Source organism: Amaranthus tricolor, chromosome 2 (genome assembly GCF_026212465.1).
Source record: "Amaranthus tricolor cultivar Red isolate AtriRed21 chromosome 2, ASM2621246v1, whole genome shotgun sequence".
Lineage (NCBI taxonomy): Eukaryota > Viridiplantae > Streptophyta > Magnoliopsida > Caryophyllales > Amaranthaceae > Amaranthus > Amaranthus tricolor.
The window spans coordinates 30,853,665-30,871,603 of record NC_080048.1 but is presented as its reverse complement, the minus strand read 5'-3'; the positions used below and the strand labels follow the sequence as shown (position 1 = coordinate 30,871,603).

Sequence of the window (17,939 nt, the reverse complement as noted above, 5' to 3'; positions counted from 1 at the left end):
TGGCTCAAGAAACTCTTATGTGAATTAAACGTCCCACCAAAGCAAGCTTGTAAATTATTCTGTGATAATCAAGTATACATCAACATCTCAGAGAACCCTGTTCAACATAATTAAGTTAAATAGTTAGTGAAGTCTTCCTAAAACAAAAGCAAGGATTCATTAAAACCAGATAAATGAACACTAGGGCTTTACTATCTTGGGTATAAATCGTAAGTAAATATATAAAACAGTTGACAGGGGATTTTCGACAATACGTAATATAAGTCCTACAATCGCCTATTCATATAAAAGTTGTAATTAATTAGTGATTAACAATAATTTTTCCTATAACTAATATTCATGTTTCTATTACTTTCTCATATTGATTTACTCTCTTATATACTTGTCATAGTTTATTCTCTTAACATTAAGCTTACTTTATTTTTAAGTTTCTAAATAGCGTAATCACAACTCATTTCCCCGTCTTTTTATTTCACATATTTTCAATTAAAATAAGTAATTTGGATCTATCATAAAAACTAATACTCACAATGTTTATGGGATCGACCCTTATTTGCCACTTACTATATTTAGCAAGTTGTTATCGGGTAATATATAATTTAAATTTATGTACATACGAAAATGTTTTATAAATTTTGGTGTAGTTGCTGGAGATTATGTCAAATTTATTAGACATAAGTAACTTCTTTGTTGGAATATGAAGAGATGATCAAAAGCAACAAGAGGGGGGGTGAATTGTTGTGTATTGAGTTGTACTACATTTTTGCTCTAACTTGCGGAATTTTAGCAAACAAAATAAAACTTAAACTTAAGAAGCAAGAAATAAAAAGGAGACAAAGATTTTACGTGGAAACCTTCTTGGCCTAATAAGAAGGAAGAACCACGACCCCCCGGGATTTCAAAAATTCTCACTATGTTTAGGCAATCAATTACAATTACACCAAACAATATTTGCTTCACTCGAAGCTTCTCTACTCTAGGCCTAATTCTCTTTCTCTATTCTCCTTCTCTTTCTCTTCTCACGTTTCTCTTCTCTATTCCCTTAGACTTCCCACAAGTCTAATTACAACAAAACACACATCAACCCTTACAAGGCCATTTCTCTTCTCTATTCCCTTAGACTTCCCACAAGTCTAATTACAACAAAACACACATCAACCCTTACAAGGCCATTTCTCTTGAGGATAAGAATTAAAATAATTACTTAAGAAAAATATAATAAATTAATTGGCATTGGAAAACTGAAAATATTTTTCTTAAGATGATCTCCCTTTAATGGACACTCTTGAATCCTAAAAGGATTGATTTTTGATTCGAGCAAAGTCCCTTCTATTTATAGAGGGAACAGCCAGCAGTTACCATAAGCATAACGTCCACTATCTCACACATACCTCCACTACCCCCACGTTCTCAAAACAAAAGGTGGTGGAATTATGAAAGTGTCCGGCTGTTATTTGCTCAAGGAAAAATCAGTTTCCTTAATGCTAAAAATAGCATAGGAGTTTAAAACATAAGATCCTAAAAAATAGGAGATCTAAATCTAATCAAGAAAAAGTCTTGGGCTATTTTTAGAAAACCTAAAAATAGATTTGCCAATTAACTTACTAATTAATTTAAGCAATTAAATTAATTCTAAACCATTACATCAACTTAAAAACAAAAAATAATTAATTCGCAATTTTCCAGTCGATGTTATTCTCCAGACCTGCTACGTAGGAACAGTGTACTGTCTCCAGCTTCAACTTCAGTCAGAATGTTCATTTTAGGAACAGTAGACTGTACGTCTACTTTGAACATTATTCTAACATCTTGGACATATTAAGACATGTACATCTTCCACGAACCAAGTCATAGGCTTCATCAGCGATTCAAACTAAATCGGATATATACCTACAAAACAATCTCTAAAAATATATTTGTTTATAAGTGAAGTCATCATCAAAACCTTAAGAGGCCAACAAATTCCCCCTTTTTGATGAGGACAAACTTTATAAACAAACTTAAGTAAAATAGAGTAAAACAAAATTCTTAGAGCATACTAGAGATTAAAGCAACTCTAAATAACTTAGCAAATCAACTCGTTACAATATAATTTACCAAGCATTCACAATAAAACAATTTACTCCATAATATCAAATATGTTTAAAAATTTTCAAAATTAATTAATCTAAAACTTAAATGAAATAAACTAAAATAAACTAAAATAAATAACTAAACTGACATAATTAAACTAACATAATAAAACTAACACAAATTATTAAGTATTTTCAACAAAAACAACTTGAAAACAAATTCACAAAAACAAGTAAATATCAATCAACTTATCAATCAACTTGAAAACACAGATGATCATTAAGCTAGCATAAACTCAGCACATTATCATCAATAAGAAACAATATAAATCAACCATAAGAAACAATATAAATCAACCAAGATATGTTACTGTGTATTCACTGCTCTTCTTAAGTTTGTGCATAATCTTCCCCCTTTTGTCATCAATCAAAAAGAATTAGTGGTTATCAAACCTCAGCACAAACCATGTAGATTTGTCAGTGTTGAAAACAAGAAACAATAATAAGAGTAAGTGCCATGAATAAAAATCAAACCTGCATATAATTAGTTGTCACAGACCATGAAAATAAAAACAAAGAAAGTAAAGTAGCGGTTGTTCAACAATACAACTTTGTACCTTAGATGGTACAAAGACTAAAAAGTGAAGTTGTTTGATTAATATTACAGCCAACAAATCATAAAAACATATGGGAAGAGGGATCAGGGAGCAGTCTCTTCTTCATCAACGAACTCAGTCTGTACTTCTACTGTGTCCAACTTGGCACCAAGACGGCTCTCCATCTGGTTAAGCTGATCAACAGTTGAAGCAAGGGAGACACGAGTTTCGTCTTGAAATGCAAGGAAGTGAAACTGGAGGTCATTTAGCTTAGAGAGGACAGAGTCTAAAGAAGCTGCAGGAACAGAATTATAATTAGTACAACCTACATCAGGTGAAGTGTGTGACTGAAAAGGTGGTGGTGTAGACTGTATTGGTGATGGAGGTGGTGATGTGGTTGGCTTGGGAGAGGAAGGTTCATTAGGTGTCGGCTCATGTATGGTGTCAAATGGTGTTTCATCAACCACAGTAGCCTTGCGTTTCGAAGCTAACCTCCTACTCTTCCTCTTAATGAATTTAGCCTTTTTCCTCAGAGCTATCACAATCTCTTCATCACTTGTATCATCACAAAGATTGTGATGAGCCTCTTCTCCTAAGGCTCCCTCCTGTTCTGCTTCCCCCTTACTAGCTTCTCCATCCTGTTCCCCTTTTTCTTCTGTTTCAATATGGTCAGTGGGAACATGCTCTTGCTCCTTTTCCTCTTTTTCTTCCTGATCTCTCTCCCTCAATTTTTCGTCTTCTTTTTCAATATCTTCCTCATCAGATTCTACTTCAACAACCTCCTCATTCATCAATACCCCCTCATCATTCAATTTCAAATGCAAATTTTGTAAACATTTAGCACCAATTTTCATATTGGGACCCATTGGGAACTCCAACCCTTCCAATGGGACCTCAAATTTTCTAAATATCCAAGTTAGCAACCCTCCATAACCAATGAAACTTTTCTTTTCAATGCAGTCTGATAAATGAGAGATCATCAATGAAGGAAAATTTATTTTAATGTGTTTTTCCATGCAGTAAATTAAAGTGGCGTCACGCAAACTCACTTGACTACGTTTTGAGTTTCGTGGTAAAATGAATCTGCGAGCAACATTGTACAACAACTTATGCATAGGAGAAAGAACATTGTGACTGATTTTCCCTTTTTGATCAACTCCTAAAAATTTTAGAATTGTTCGTTCATTGATACCAGAAAATGAAATCTTCGACCCAATATAATATGTATCAAAACCAACATTGGGAACATTAAACCATTCCCCTAATAAAGCACTGTTAAATTCAATTTTAACAGTTTTAACAACACTAGAACACATTCCACCATCATTTGAGAAATTTAAAATAAATTCTCTCATTAGGTTTGGAAAAATTGAATTGCAACTGAAATTTGACATTAATGATTCCCATTCTTGAAAACTCAAAATGTCATGCAATCTTGGAAAGTTAGTAGAATCATACCAATATTTATCCAACCCGAATCCTACTGTCATCTCCTTTGAAACCTCTTCAGCACTGTTTGGATCAACATGCTTTGAGCGCTTAACTACTCTGGATGATGAACCACCTGTTGAAATCTTTCTTTTGGTACTTGTGGGTTCAGTGGAGTGTTTTGGTGATTCTTGTGTGGTTTCAGTTGGTGTGGGTGGTACATCCTGCAGTAATGGTGGTGGAAGAACTATTTTTAAAGGTTTTGGCTGGGTGTTTTGGTGAGATGTAGAGGCTTTCTTTCCTGATTTAGGCGTTTTCTTGCTTGATTTTGGTGTTTTCATGTTTGAATTTTGAAAGGTTGAGGAAGAAGAAGGACGGTTTCTTGTGACGGTTTTTGAAGAAGGAAGATGATGGTTTGAGTGATTTGATGTGATAAAGGGTTTTTAAAGAGGGTTGACGGTTACCTCACGTCCTTTCTCATCAATGCCATTCATCATGGCTTTTGATATAGAAAGATTGTTTGGGATTAAAACCGTTTCCCATTATTTTTAATTTAAGTTGGCCGTACATTTTTAAGAAAAATGTGAAATATGAATAAATTATGAATATTAAAATAAAATATGAAAACAAGATAGAAAAAGGATGAATTATGGAAAAAAAAAATTATAAAGAAAATAACGAACATATTGCTGTGGTCTGATCAAACTGACAACATGCAGACGAGAAAATATTCATAGTACAAACTTCATTACGTGTTTACCTTATCCATGCAATAATTGATTTTCAATCAAAATTTTGAGGTTGATTCCTGACCTTCTTTTTTCATGATGCTTCATTGGAAATTTTATGCAACGAACTTTAGTGGAGCTTGATCATACCAAGTTCCAATCTCATCTTTTCATATTGTTCCCTTGGAAGCGGTTTGGTCAGAATGTCTGCAACTTGTTCATTTGTGTTAACATGCCTTAATATAATATTTTTGTGTTCTACGTTATCCTTAAGAAAATGATGTCTAATATGTATATGTTTAGCACGAGAATGATGCACTGGATCTTTGGATATACATATGGCACTGGTATTATCACAATAAATAGGAATGCATTCAACTTTAATACCAAAATCTCTTAGTTGCTGTTTTATCCAAAGCATTTGGGAACAGCAAGCTGCTGCTGCTACGTATTCAGCTTCGGTAGTGGATAATGCAACAGTATTTTGCTTCTTGGAACCCCATGAAACTAAACATGAGCCAAGAAATTGTACCATACCTGATGTACTTTTTCTATTTACAAGATCACCTGCATAATCTGCATCACTAAAACCTTTTAAATCATAAACATCACTTTTAGGATAAAATAAGGACAAGTCGTCTGTTCCCTTCAAATATCTTAAAATTCGTTTGACTGCCGTGAGATGTGATTCTTTAGGATTTGATTGAAATCTAGCACATAAACTAACACTAAAGGAAATATCAGGTCTACTTGCAGTTAGATATAATAAAGAACCTATCATGCCTCGATACATTGTTTGATCTACGTTAGTTCCTTTTAGGTCTTCATCTAATCTAACATTTGTAGCCATGGGTGTATGGTTGGTTTTAGCATTTGTTAGACCATATTTCTTTAGAAGTTCTTTTATATATTTTTGTTGATGAATGAAGATACCATTTTCGGTTTGTTTAATTTGTAACCCAAGGAAGAAATTTAGTTCTCCCATCATGCTCATTTCAAATTCTGTGCCCATTAGGTTAGCAAATTCTTTACATAATAAATCATTAGTGGCACCAAAAATAATATCATCAACATAAATTTGAACAACCAAAATATTAGAACCTTTATTCTTAAAGAACAAGGTTTTGTCGATTTTTCCTCTTACAAAGTTATTTTGAATCAAAAACTTTGAAAGTCTTTCATACCATTGCCTAGGAGCTTGCTTCAAGCCATATAGGGCTTTATCAAGCTTGTAGACATGATCAGGACAAGAGGTATTTTCAAAACCTGGGGGTTGTTCAACAAAAACTTCTTCATCAAGAAAGCCATTTAAAAAAGCACATTTCACATCCATTTGATATAATTTAAAATTCATGAATGCAGCAAAAGAAATTAAAATTCTAATAGCCTCTAACTTTGCTACCGGAGCAAATGTCTCAGTATAATCAATACCTTCTTGTTGATTGTACCCTTTGACCACGAGTCTTGCTTTGTTTCTTACAATTATTCCATGTTCATCTAGCTTATTCCGAAATACCCATTTCAAACCAATTACCTTCTTGCCTTTTGGTTTGGGTTCTAAGTGCCACACTTTATTTCTTTCAAATTCATTTAATTCATCTTGCATGGCTACTATCCATTCGGAATCCTTTAGAGCTTCTTCGTGATTTTTGGGTTCAAGTGATGATAGGAACGCAAAGTGTGCACAAAAGTTTCTCAGTTGGGATCTGGTTTGTGTTCCTTTATTCATATCACTTACAATCAGATCAAGAGGATGATAACTTTGGTATTTCCAAGGTTCAGGCACAAATTCTCTGGAGGGAACAGTAGCATGTTCTGTTTCAGCATCTTGATTTGCATTTTGTTCAGCTACTGGATCATCTTGGTCAGCTGCGGGAACAGCTGGATTGGGAACAGTCTGCTGGTCCTGTTGTTCTGGCAGTTCCTGGATTTGGTCAATTTCTTCTGCCTCTTCTTGTGTAGACTGTTCACTTGCTGTTCCATGATCTTGCACTTTAATTCCTTCATCATCATCTTCCAAGTTTGCAAGACCTATTTTAATATTACTTGTTTCCTGTTCACTTGTTGAAAAGTTAGTTTCATCAAAAATTATGTGAACAGATTCCTCTACGCACATTGTTCTCTTATTATAAACTCTGTAAGCTTTGCTATGTGATGAATAACCGAGGAATACTGCTTCATCACTTCTTTCATCAAACTTGCCTATATTTCGTTTTCCATTCACATGAACAAAACATTTGCATCCAAATACACGAAAATAGGAAATATTTGGTTTAACACCTTTGAGTAATTCATAGGGTGTTTTAGAAGTGATTGGCCTTATTAGTACACGATTCAATATGTAACATGCAGTATTGACGGCTTCTGCCCAAAAATTCCTAGGTAGACCACTAGCAATCAACATGGTCCTAGCCATTTCTTCTAAGGTCCTATTTTTCCTTTCTACCACTCCATTTTGTTGTGGTGTTCTAGGTGCGGAAAAATTGTGATTTATGCCATGTTCATTGCAATAATTCATGAAGTTTGAATTTTCAAATTCTTTCCCATGATCAGACCTTATGTGAACGATTTGATTATAGGTAGATTTTTGTATTTTATTAGCAAAAGAAACAAACTCATCAAAAGCTTCATCTTTGCTTACCAAGAATAAGGTCCAAGTAAATCTACTAAAATCATCAACTATGACAAACACATATCTTTTGCCACTAAGACTTTGTGTTCTCATAGGTCCACATAAATCCATATGAATTAATTCTAATGGTCTAGTGATAGTCACAACGTTCTTTGATTTAAAGGATGACCGCACTTGTTTTCCTTTAGCACAAGGATCACAAACTTCATTTTTAAGGAATTTTATTGCAGGTAATCCTCTTACTAGGTCTTTTGATCTTAATGTGTTAATCAATGAATAACTAGCATGACCTAGACGTTTGTGCCAAAGAAGTGGGTCTTCTTCAATAACACTTAAACACGTTAGACTGTTTCTGGGAACAGTGTCCAGGTCCACCACATAGGTGTTCCCTTTTCTGATTCCCTCCAGCACAGGGTCTCCTGTACTGTTCCTAGAAATTATGCATCGTTCAGAAGTAAACTTAACAGAGTTACCTTTGTCGCAAAATTGAGAAATACTTAACAAATTGTGTTTTAAATTCTCGACTAAAAATACGTTATCGATGGCATGGGAACTAGACCTTCCAACCTTTCCTTTGGCAATTATCTCACCCTTCATGTTGTCACCGAAGGTTACTGTTCCCCCATCATAGGCTTCAAGTGAGAGAAATTTAGATTTGTCACCCGTCATATGCTTGGAACACCCACTGTCGAGATACCATGAGTTGTTCCCCCTCACTTGAACCTGCAAAGCAAACTAATGGTTAGGTACAGGAACCCATTCATCCTTGGGTTCCTTGTCGACAATATTTGAATCATATTTCTTAATCCATATTTGTTCGACATAATTTTTATTTGCTTTGATATGTTGTTCCTTCTTTATACATTGATGTTTCAGGTGTCCACTTTTACCACAGAAGGAACATATTTTACTACTAGGGAGATCTACATAGACCTTTTTCTTTTTATCATTCTTCATATAGCCTAGTCCTTCTTTACTTTTGATTTTAGCATTTAGAATCCATTTGGGAATTTCATTGAATTTCCCTTTTCCTCTCAAGTTTATTTTATTTTTCAAATTTTCATTTTCAATTTCGTAGGATTCTAATTTTGATTTCAACTTTTGAAATTCAGTGTTAACCATGTGAGTAGATATATTGTTTGCATCTTTACTTAATCCTAACAATCTGTTTTGATTCATTTCGATACTAAGGAAAATAAATTCTTGTTTCAATTTCTCAATTGTCTCTTTCAAAACAACATTCTGATCTAGCAAATTAAAAAATCTGCTTTGTACATCTATTCTAAATGAATTTAGATAGGATACATGATCCTTGTTTGAGTTGAGGTCTTTCTCGATTTGGAGACACTTGGTATTCTGTTTTTCTAATTTCTCTTGTGTCTCCAAGAGCAACTTAATTAATTTATTCTTACTGAGTTTAGACAGTTGTTTAAGAGATGGACTAGAAGACATTACCTCTTTTTCTTTAGACTCTTCATGAGATGCCATGAGACACAGATTTGCGGTTTCTTCCTCCACTGGAGCTTCTGTCTCAGCCTCGCTCTCCGTATCACCCCAAGTTGCGATCATTGCCTTTCTAAAATCAGTTTTGAAGTTTCCCTTCTTATATTGTCTTCCAACTTCTCTTGCTTTTCCCTTGCCCCTCTCATTTTTCCATTGAGGGCAATCCTTGATGAAGTGTTCAGTGCTCCCGCATTTGTGGCATTCAAAATTTGTCTTCAAGTTTGTAGTTCTCTTTTCTTTATTATTTCTTTGATTTCCATATCTTCTGTTCCTGAAGAATTTTTTGAATTTACGTGCCAACAAAGCTGCTTCCTCTTCACCATCTTCTGATTCTTCACTATCATCTGCTGCCAGAGCCAATCCTTTGTTTCGGGAACTGTCAGCTGTTCCCAGATGCAATTCATGAGTCATGAGGGAACCAGCCAACTCTTCCAAATTAAACTTGGTGAAATCTTTGGACTCCTGGATGGCAGTGACCTTTGCTCTCCAGCGTTCGTCTTGAGGAAGACTTCTAAGTACTTTCCTAACTTGTTCATCGGGCCCAAGACCACAGTGAAGCAATTTGATAGCAAGAACGTTCATCTCCATCTTTTGAAAATATTCTTTTTCATATTCAGTGATTGGTTTTGGAACAGCTTCATTGTTGGAGTTGATGGTCGTCACCTCAAAGTCTCCAATTTCAATGACTCTCCAAACTTGATAGTTTTCGGCCTTTATGAAGATTTCCATTCTATTTTTCCTGTAAGTATAGAATTTCCCATCAAACATGGGTGGCCTTTGTGTGGAGTACCCCTCTTCCATGCGCTCGTTCATCTTCAACATCTCTGTGGGAACAGGATACTGCTCTCAGGGTTTCCTGATTAAATGAGGAACAGGGCTCTGATACCAATTGTTGGAATATAAAGAGATGATCAAAAGCAACAAGAGGGGGGGGGGTGAATTGTTGTGTATTGAGTTGTACTACGTTTTTGCTCTAACTTGCGGAATTTTAGCAAACAAAATAAAACTTAAACTTAAGAAGCAAGAAATAAAAAAGAAACAAAGATTTTACGTGGAAACCTTCTTGGCCTAATAAGAAGGAAAAACCACGACCCCCCGGGATTTCAAAAATTCTCACTATGTTTAGGCAATCAATTACAATTACACCAAACAATATTTGCTTCACTCGAAGCTTCTCTACTCTAGGCCTAATTCTCTTTCTCTATTCTCCTTCTCTTTCTCTTCTCACGTTTCTCTTCTCTATTCCCTTAGACTTCCCACAAGTCTAATTACAACAAAACACACATCAACCCTTACAAGGCCATTTCTCTTCTCTATTCCCTTAGACTTCCCACAAGTCTAATTACAACAAAACACACATCAACCCTTACAAGGCCATTTCTCTTGAGGATAAGAATTAAAATAATTACTTAAGAAAAATATAATAAATTAATTGGCATTGGAAAACTGAAAATATTTTTCTTAAGATGATCTCCCTTTAATGGACACTCTTGAATCCTAAAAGGATTGATTTTTGATTCGAGCAAAGTCCCTTCTATTTATAGAGGGAACAGCCAGCAGTTACCATAAGCATAACGTCCACTATCTCACACATACCTCCACTACCCCCACGTTCTCAAAACAAAAGGTGGTGGAATTAAGAAAGTGTCCGGCTGTTATTTGCTCAAGGAAAAATCAGTTTCCTTAATGCTAAAAATAGCATAGGAGTTTAAAACATAAGATCCTAAAAAATAGGAGATCTAAATCTAATCAAGAAAAAGTCTTGGGCTATTTTTAGAAAACCTAAAAATAGATTTGCCAATTAACTTACTAATTAATTTAAGCAATTAAATTAATTCTAAACCATTACATCAACTTAAAAACAAAAAATAATTAATTCGCAATTTTCCAGTCGATGTTATTCTCCAGACCTGCTACGTAGGAACAGTGTACTGTCTCCAGCTTCAACTTCAGTCAAAATGTTCATTTTAGGAACAGTAGACTGTACGTCTACTTTGAACATTATTCTAACATCTTGGACATATTAAGACATGTACATCTTCCACGAACCAAGTCATAGGCTTCATCAGCGATTCAAACTAAATCGGATATATACCTACAAAACAATCTCTAAAAATATATTTGTTTATAAGTGAAGTCATCATCAAAACCTTAAGAGGCCAACATTCTTAATTTATTTTTATTATCTAATACTTTTTTACTATAAATGTTATATTATTTAAAGGAGTATAAGGATGTGGATTATGAAACTGAAAGATGAATATATGATTGGCGAAGAATAAAAAGAAAAACTCAAATTCTCACTTAAAAAAATTTACAACCCTGCTACATCATTTAGTGAGATTTCTTATTTTAACATGGCTATTCAATTATTAATTGTGTTTCGTGGTTTACCTGGTGAAGATTCTCATTGCCATTTAAAAGAATTTCAATTCTTTTAGTTAAAACAACCATCCAGCTTTTGATCCAGCTCACAGCAACCTACACAAAATCAATCTCAAGGAATGACCCTAGAATATACGGTAAAATCTCTTAATTCTAGTTTTTTAGATTGTTGAAAAGAGACTAAATCTATCATACTAAATTTAGAAAATAAAGTAGGACGAATAGCTAAGGACATAAAAAATTTACAAGTATAAATCAGTAATAAGTTACCCTCCCAACCACTAATTCTTAAAGAAAATATTTTTTAAAATGTCTCACAATGAAGTGTCTTAAAACAATTTTAATATCCCAAACAATGTTTTATTATTCAAAGTGCCTAAAATCATCTCGCAATGAAACTTTTTGTGCTTGTATTACTTCGTTTTTCTGAAATACTTGTTGTTTCACGGTTATTAAAACTATTTATTGTTTAAGTTTGTTCCATAATTATATTTGGCTAATATTTAAGAAAAATATAATTTATGTCCTACTTAATCGGCGTAATTTTAAAAGGAACAATCTTAGATGGGCTACATATGCTCATGGTTAGGCTGTACAACAGGCCGAATAAGGATCGAGGCGGGCTCTAGAAAAAACGGGTCGAGTTGGGCAAGACCTTAAAAAATAAGAAACATGCTTTAAACGTGTTGGGCTCATCAAGCCCAATCAAACTCGGCCCATTTTTATTATTTCTCTGGACTGTGATGCAATAAATAGGTTATAACTTTTTTAAATCATATCTCAAGAAACATAATTAAACCAAAACAAGTTAGAAAAAAATGTTCACCAAGCCTAACTAACTGTTTGCATATAAAACGCTTATTTTACGTTTATTCTATAAAGGTCTAACCTTTTACTCTTATTTGCATCGAAAGAGTCAAATAAATTGTAACCTATAATACAAATTATCTTTTAATGTTTTAACCTTATAAAATCTAAACAACAAAAAAAAAAAAAAAAAAAAAAAATCGATTCAAATACTTGTTCAAGAACCTACTGCCTTCCTAGCATCTCATAACCACCATAAACACCGAGCTATCCCAATGCCCACCTGTCTTCCCCTTCCTCACCCACTGCACAACCACTGACCCTACTCTCCTCCAACCTTTTTGTATTTCACCACTATCCAACCACTTACGCCGCAACCACCTACAACCCACTATCCAACCACCCACTACCCACTCTTTTCCTTATTCTCACTAATTAAAATTAATAACAAAAAGCTATAGTTAAGCAATTAGCACAAGTTGGAAGAGCCCTATTTGAAGATCAAGAGAGTATATTTACAACAAATAGCCTATTTAAATGAATTTAATACACGATCTTTAGGCATCAACTTATCTTTAAGAATACAACTTTGATTAATATAGAAAGGGGAGAGATAGGGCACAGGGGAGGATGGGATTTTGATCATTCAAGGAAGAGCAAGGATGCATGTATCTAATTGATGTGGATCTATTACAAATAATGGAGAAAATGGGGAGGCAGTGTGTAATCAAATTTATATTTGTTATTTTCTATTCTGATTTTTTTTAAAATGAATGCAGCTAATCAAAACATAACAACTGGCATATTAATTAAATGAGATGGACTAAATTGTTATTTTATGTCTGTTCCAAAAAAAAATTAAAAAAAATTAAATAAAAAATAAAAAAACCTTAAATCTAGGTAACCATTATATAAAAGCTCGAAAAAAAAGAAGTGAGACCTTTGTGTAATAAATCTAAAATTAATATAATATTTGCAGACATGCTAAAAGTTAACCTTTTAAAAACAATTTTTTCAACAAATAAATAATTTTCTTTTACATTATATTTATCCAGCCCATATTCATCAATTTTAGTAAAACCCTAATTATTTAGTCCAACTGGCTTTATTCAGCCTAACCTTTCTAAAACCTTTTAATTAAAGTTCGGATTAGGAACTCTAACGAACGTCCAAATCAATGAACGGGGTTATTCAGACCATTTTGTCAGGTGTCATACTGCCATGGAGCATTCGGCAATACACTTATATCAGCTACTCTTGTAAAAGATCATCAAAAGAAAAAGTTCACATTCTTATTTTCTTTTTAATTTATATTATATAGCTCATAAATCTAATACGTCTCTCAAAGAGACTCTTTCACAACAATTTATGCACCTATACAAATAGAATATTTTAAAAAAATTAATGTATGATTCAAACGATTTTCACTGTAGATATTATGTTGTATATGTGTCTAGCATGCATGAACCGATTGAATACAAAAACACTTCAACAAAAGAAATAAAAAGTACACAGGAGTATAAACAGCTGTGCAAGGGGCTGGGGTCCATCCGACCTTCAGATCCAACCCTTTATTATACAGGCTTTAGACGGATCAGGCTCTAACGAGCGGGTTGAAAACGGGCTTTCACGTCTTAAATTATGATCATGGTGGAATGATGTAAAAAGCGACTCTTGATGAATTTTCAAAGTTCTTGGTAAATTGGTAATATTCTGCATAGCAATGTTAGGTGTTCTTCGAGAAATTCAATTGTTTGACAACTATTGTGCAATCCTACATTCAAGAATGCTACTTGAGATTTGGTTATAAAACATAACATTACATTATCTTCAGCACTTCCACTTCCAAAAAAAAGTAAATGATACCAAGAAAATCATGTGCTATCTATTATTATCAACACTTACAGTTAAAAAAAAAAAACAGTAAATGATTCATTCCTATAATTAGTTAAATGGGCGGGGGCAAACTGGTTTTGAAGCCCATCTTTTATATTGTAAGGCCCGGTCTGGCCCATATTTAATAAAGCCCGACCAGGCCCATATCCGACCCATTGCATAGGCCTACCTATAATATTACAATGCTTTTTTGACCTTTCCAGCAGCAGCTTTAGCAAGGGTAGAAGGCTTTAAAGCAGCCTTAGGATTAATAGCTTTCCTTAACTTGAACACTGTCCAAGCTGTTCCTATTGCATGTCCCGCTGCATCCAACCCTTCATTTGTTGCTCTTGCTGCTTCCTCTCCGTACCTGTAAAACATTTACTAATTAACTCTTCATCTTATAACACATGATCAATCATTATTATCCCAATGTGTAGGGAGGACGAAAAAAAGAGAGACCAATAATACCCTCATATAACAAAAAAATCGTAATCGAAAAGAGCCCCTCAACCCTCAACTCGAGTAAACAACACAATAATAGCAACAAGATATAAAATTAAGATTCACCTCTCTGTAACGAGATCTGTAGTTACAAGTGAAGAGGTAGACATAACGTTCTTTCCAGCAACTTCAACAGCATCACATATCTTCTCTGTTATATACAAATTATGTAGTAATATAAGAGAATGAGTTGACTGCACACACATCAAACTCTATATAATTCCATCATAAAATTCATAATGGGTTGATTGGGTTGAATATAAATATTTAAGGGAATAAAAAAGTCAAACTAATGAAATGACGTAAATAAAAATACCAATAAAGTAATTGCAAAGAGGCATATCGAGAGTAAATTCAAAAAGCTAAGTGAAAAAGGTACCCTCATTTAAAAGATAGTAAATTCAAAAGAGGTATATCCAATATGAGGAAAACTAAATTGTAATTTTATTCATTTTTAATTACTTTTTAATAAATTCTTTCAATATATCTAACAATTAAATTCCTTTAATCTTATATCTAATTTACTTTTTTATTCTACTTTGATTTTTACATACCTCTTAAATATTTAAATTTTACATTCAATCCAAGCGTCCAAGCGAGCCCTAAAACCAATTACCAAAACCAATTGTACTGTGATAATAGGAAAAGTTGACCATCAAGCTTTAAGCTTATATGATAGTTAATCTCTTTATAATATGTAAATATTCGTTGTGGGATCAAGCTATTTTTAACTTATTAGCATTTAATTTGTGGTGAAAACATCATATTAATTTTGTCTACGTAAAATGAATAAGATTTATGTAAAATCAATAATGGGTAGTGTAATAAAAAGACATACGAAAAGCATCAGAAGAGGCCAGGATAATTTCTCCAGGGAGCATGTTGAAGAACTTCTTCCCAACACTAGAGTTTACAATAGAGCCAGTAATAGTCTCAGACACCTTTATAACCCCCGACAATATTGCTGTTGCTGCATCTTCTGACCTTTTTGTCATGCTCTTCACCCTAATTAATTAGTAATATAAATACTTCAGTCTTCTAAAACAATTAGTTCAACCAAAAATACATGCTTAAACAATGAACATGCAATAATAACTTAACATTCATAATCGGAATTCTTAGATTAGGATCCGAGAATCATAGTATAATTTTGACTCAAAAATATATACATTAAAAAAAAAAAAAGAAAAAAACTTGCATTTTTCTTTAATAGAAACAAACTCGATGAGCTAGGAAATAAAATCACAAATGGGTCAAAATCAAGATGAGGGAGTGATGTGTCTACCCATCAATATCAATTACTCAAAAATAAAATACAAATTAAGCCTTATATTTATTTTTAAATTACAACCTTAATTATTTTTTCCTTTTTTCCGATCAAATTACAAGCCATTAGCGACGTTCAAGCTAGTTTATCGGATTCCCACCACTTAAGTGGTGGAAATATTAAGTTATTTAACTTGTCGAAATCCAGTGAATTGTAAATATTGATAATTTGGTGCTTGTGTTACATTTGACTTCATAATCTATCTTAAAGATTCAACTATAAGTTTAAGCTTTTATCTGAGATAATATGGTATCAGAATGTGCTTAGAATATTAAACGCCAAGTATAAGGAGAATTAATGCTGGATCCATACTCCTAAAAACTCTCATATGGGTGATTCCTCGACCATAAGTTTAAGTTTTAAGTTTAGAGTTGAATTCCATATTGAAAGCATACAATCTAATAAAAAAATAAAATAAAATAAAATAAAAAGCCATGAAATTAGAAATATGAAAGCTAAGCTAAACCATCTCAAATAAAATTAAATGCATGCATGCATAGATCAAAAGAGATAAAGATCCACCTTTGAATCCTCCTTAAACACTGAAGACTAACTTGAGCATCACTCTCTCTATTCCCCAACTTACTCCTCAAAAACTCATTCCCCCATTTCAACCTCTCAACAGTCACATCCCCACACCACAATATCCCTCTGACCACCATCCCCGATCCCTCCGCTATCATCCTCGCTATACTTCCACTATACTCCTCCACATTCGGCGCCAACGTCGTCCAATACGCCGCCGCACTCTCCTCCATCTTCTCTCTCTTACCTTCATCTCTCTTCATTTCCTCCGGTCCCATTTCTCTTGCTACCACCCACCACTCACGTGCTTCACCCTCTATCTCTACTTCTACTCTCTCTTCTTTAAACTCGCTGTATTTCTCTAAAACAGAGTCGAATTTTTTGAGGAGTTGGTCTTGTCCTTTGGATGGGATTGTTAAACCGTAGTTTAAAACGTCGTCGTTTGATGATAAGGGGAAGAAGTAGTGAGAGTTGTCTAGTTTTAGGACTGATTCGTCTTTTGTTAATGGCCATTGGAGTTGATCTTTGATTCTTGCTAAAACGGCAATGTTTTCGTCGTTTTGACGGAGTAGGATGAGTTCCAGATCGCCATATGCGAGCTCGATGCTTTGTTGGTTGTCTATTAAGTGGATGATTGTTGATGGGATTTTGATTAAGAGCTCTTCTGTTGTTTCCATGGCGGATTTGGGTTGTTCTGAGAGGCTGTTTTCATCCATTTTGATGTTTTTTTTGCTTTTCTGATCGTCAATGAAAAGTCAAATTTGAGACAATTTGATATTTATCTTTTAAATGGATATTTATTCTTTTATGGATATTTGGATTAGTGGCGAAGGAAAAGGAGGGGAAAGTACGTGGAATAGTAGAAGCATGGCACGTGTAAGATGATATGACGAAGTTTTATATGCTTGTATTCTCCGACACGTTAGTTTGTAGCTGCTTTATTGTGTTAAGAATGAACTGAAGGGGTGTTGTGGTAGTTATTGTCCAAGATGTGAAAACCCATTGTATCATTGTTAAGGTCTTACAATGAAGCATCAAGTCCATATTATAATGATAATGGACTGGCCAAATTATAAATGGCCTCTCAAATAAGACTGTGTCTCATAAAAATTTGTATGTGAACAAATAAGTTTTTATTTTTTTAAATCCCTAATTAAAGTTCCTACTAAAAATAATCTCAACCTAAACGTCTAGAGAAAACAATGTCTTAAACACCGGTTTTAGGCTAAAATGGCCTATATAGTTGGTTTTAGGCTTAAAACGTTGTCTGAAACAACAATTTTCATTCAAGTGAAAATAAAGTCTTAGACAGCTTTTTTCAACCTCTTCTATTTGGGCCAAATATTGACATGGGCCTTTGATCAGGAAAACATTGTAAGCGGAAGAGTTTTTCTTCGTTTTATTTTTTTCTATATAATGGCTTATGAATACATACCTACAATAAAATTAAATCTATATATCATTTTCATCAAAATTCTCATCAAAGCACCCAATATATAACAATGTAAATAATACTATATATACAAATATGTTTAATTGTCCATCAACTACAAAGTT

At 33.7% G+C, this 17,939-nt stretch overlaps 1 protein-coding gene across 1 annotated transcript; it reads right to left on the bottom strand.

Annotated features, from left to right (window-relative positions):
- Positions 1-13,863: 13,863 nt before the first annotated feature.
- Positions 13,864-17,195, bottom strand: LOC130805237 (protein EARLY-RESPONSIVE TO DEHYDRATION 7, chloroplastic-like). The gene is made up of 4 exons (XM_057669916.1): positions 16,380-17,195; positions 15,369-15,535; positions 14,597-14,681; positions 13,864-14,396 (listed from the first exon to the last, which is right to left on the bottom strand). Exons 1-4 carry the CDS (start codon positions 17,096-17,098, stop codon positions 14,225-14,227), a joined length of 1,143 nt encoding a protein of 380 aa, XP_057525899.1. The 5' UTR covers positions 17,099-17,195; the 3' UTR covers positions 13,864-14,224.
- Positions 17,196-17,939: the final 744 nt, after the last annotated feature.

Excerpts from the sequence above, each read along its gene's own strand:
- LOC130805237 (XM_057669916.1), bottom strand. The coding sequence starts at position 17,098 with ATGGATGAAAACAGCCTCTCAGAACAACCCAAATCCGCCATGGAAACA. Across the intron at positions 14,682-15,368 it reads GGCCTCTTCTGATGCTTTTC|AGAAGATATGTGATGCTGTT; the intron begins GTATGTCTTTTT and ends TGTATATAACAG. Across the intron at positions 14,397-14,596 it reads ACAGATCTCGTTACAGAGAG|GTACGGAGAGGAAGCAGCAA; the intron begins GTGAATCTTAAT and ends AATGTTTTACAG.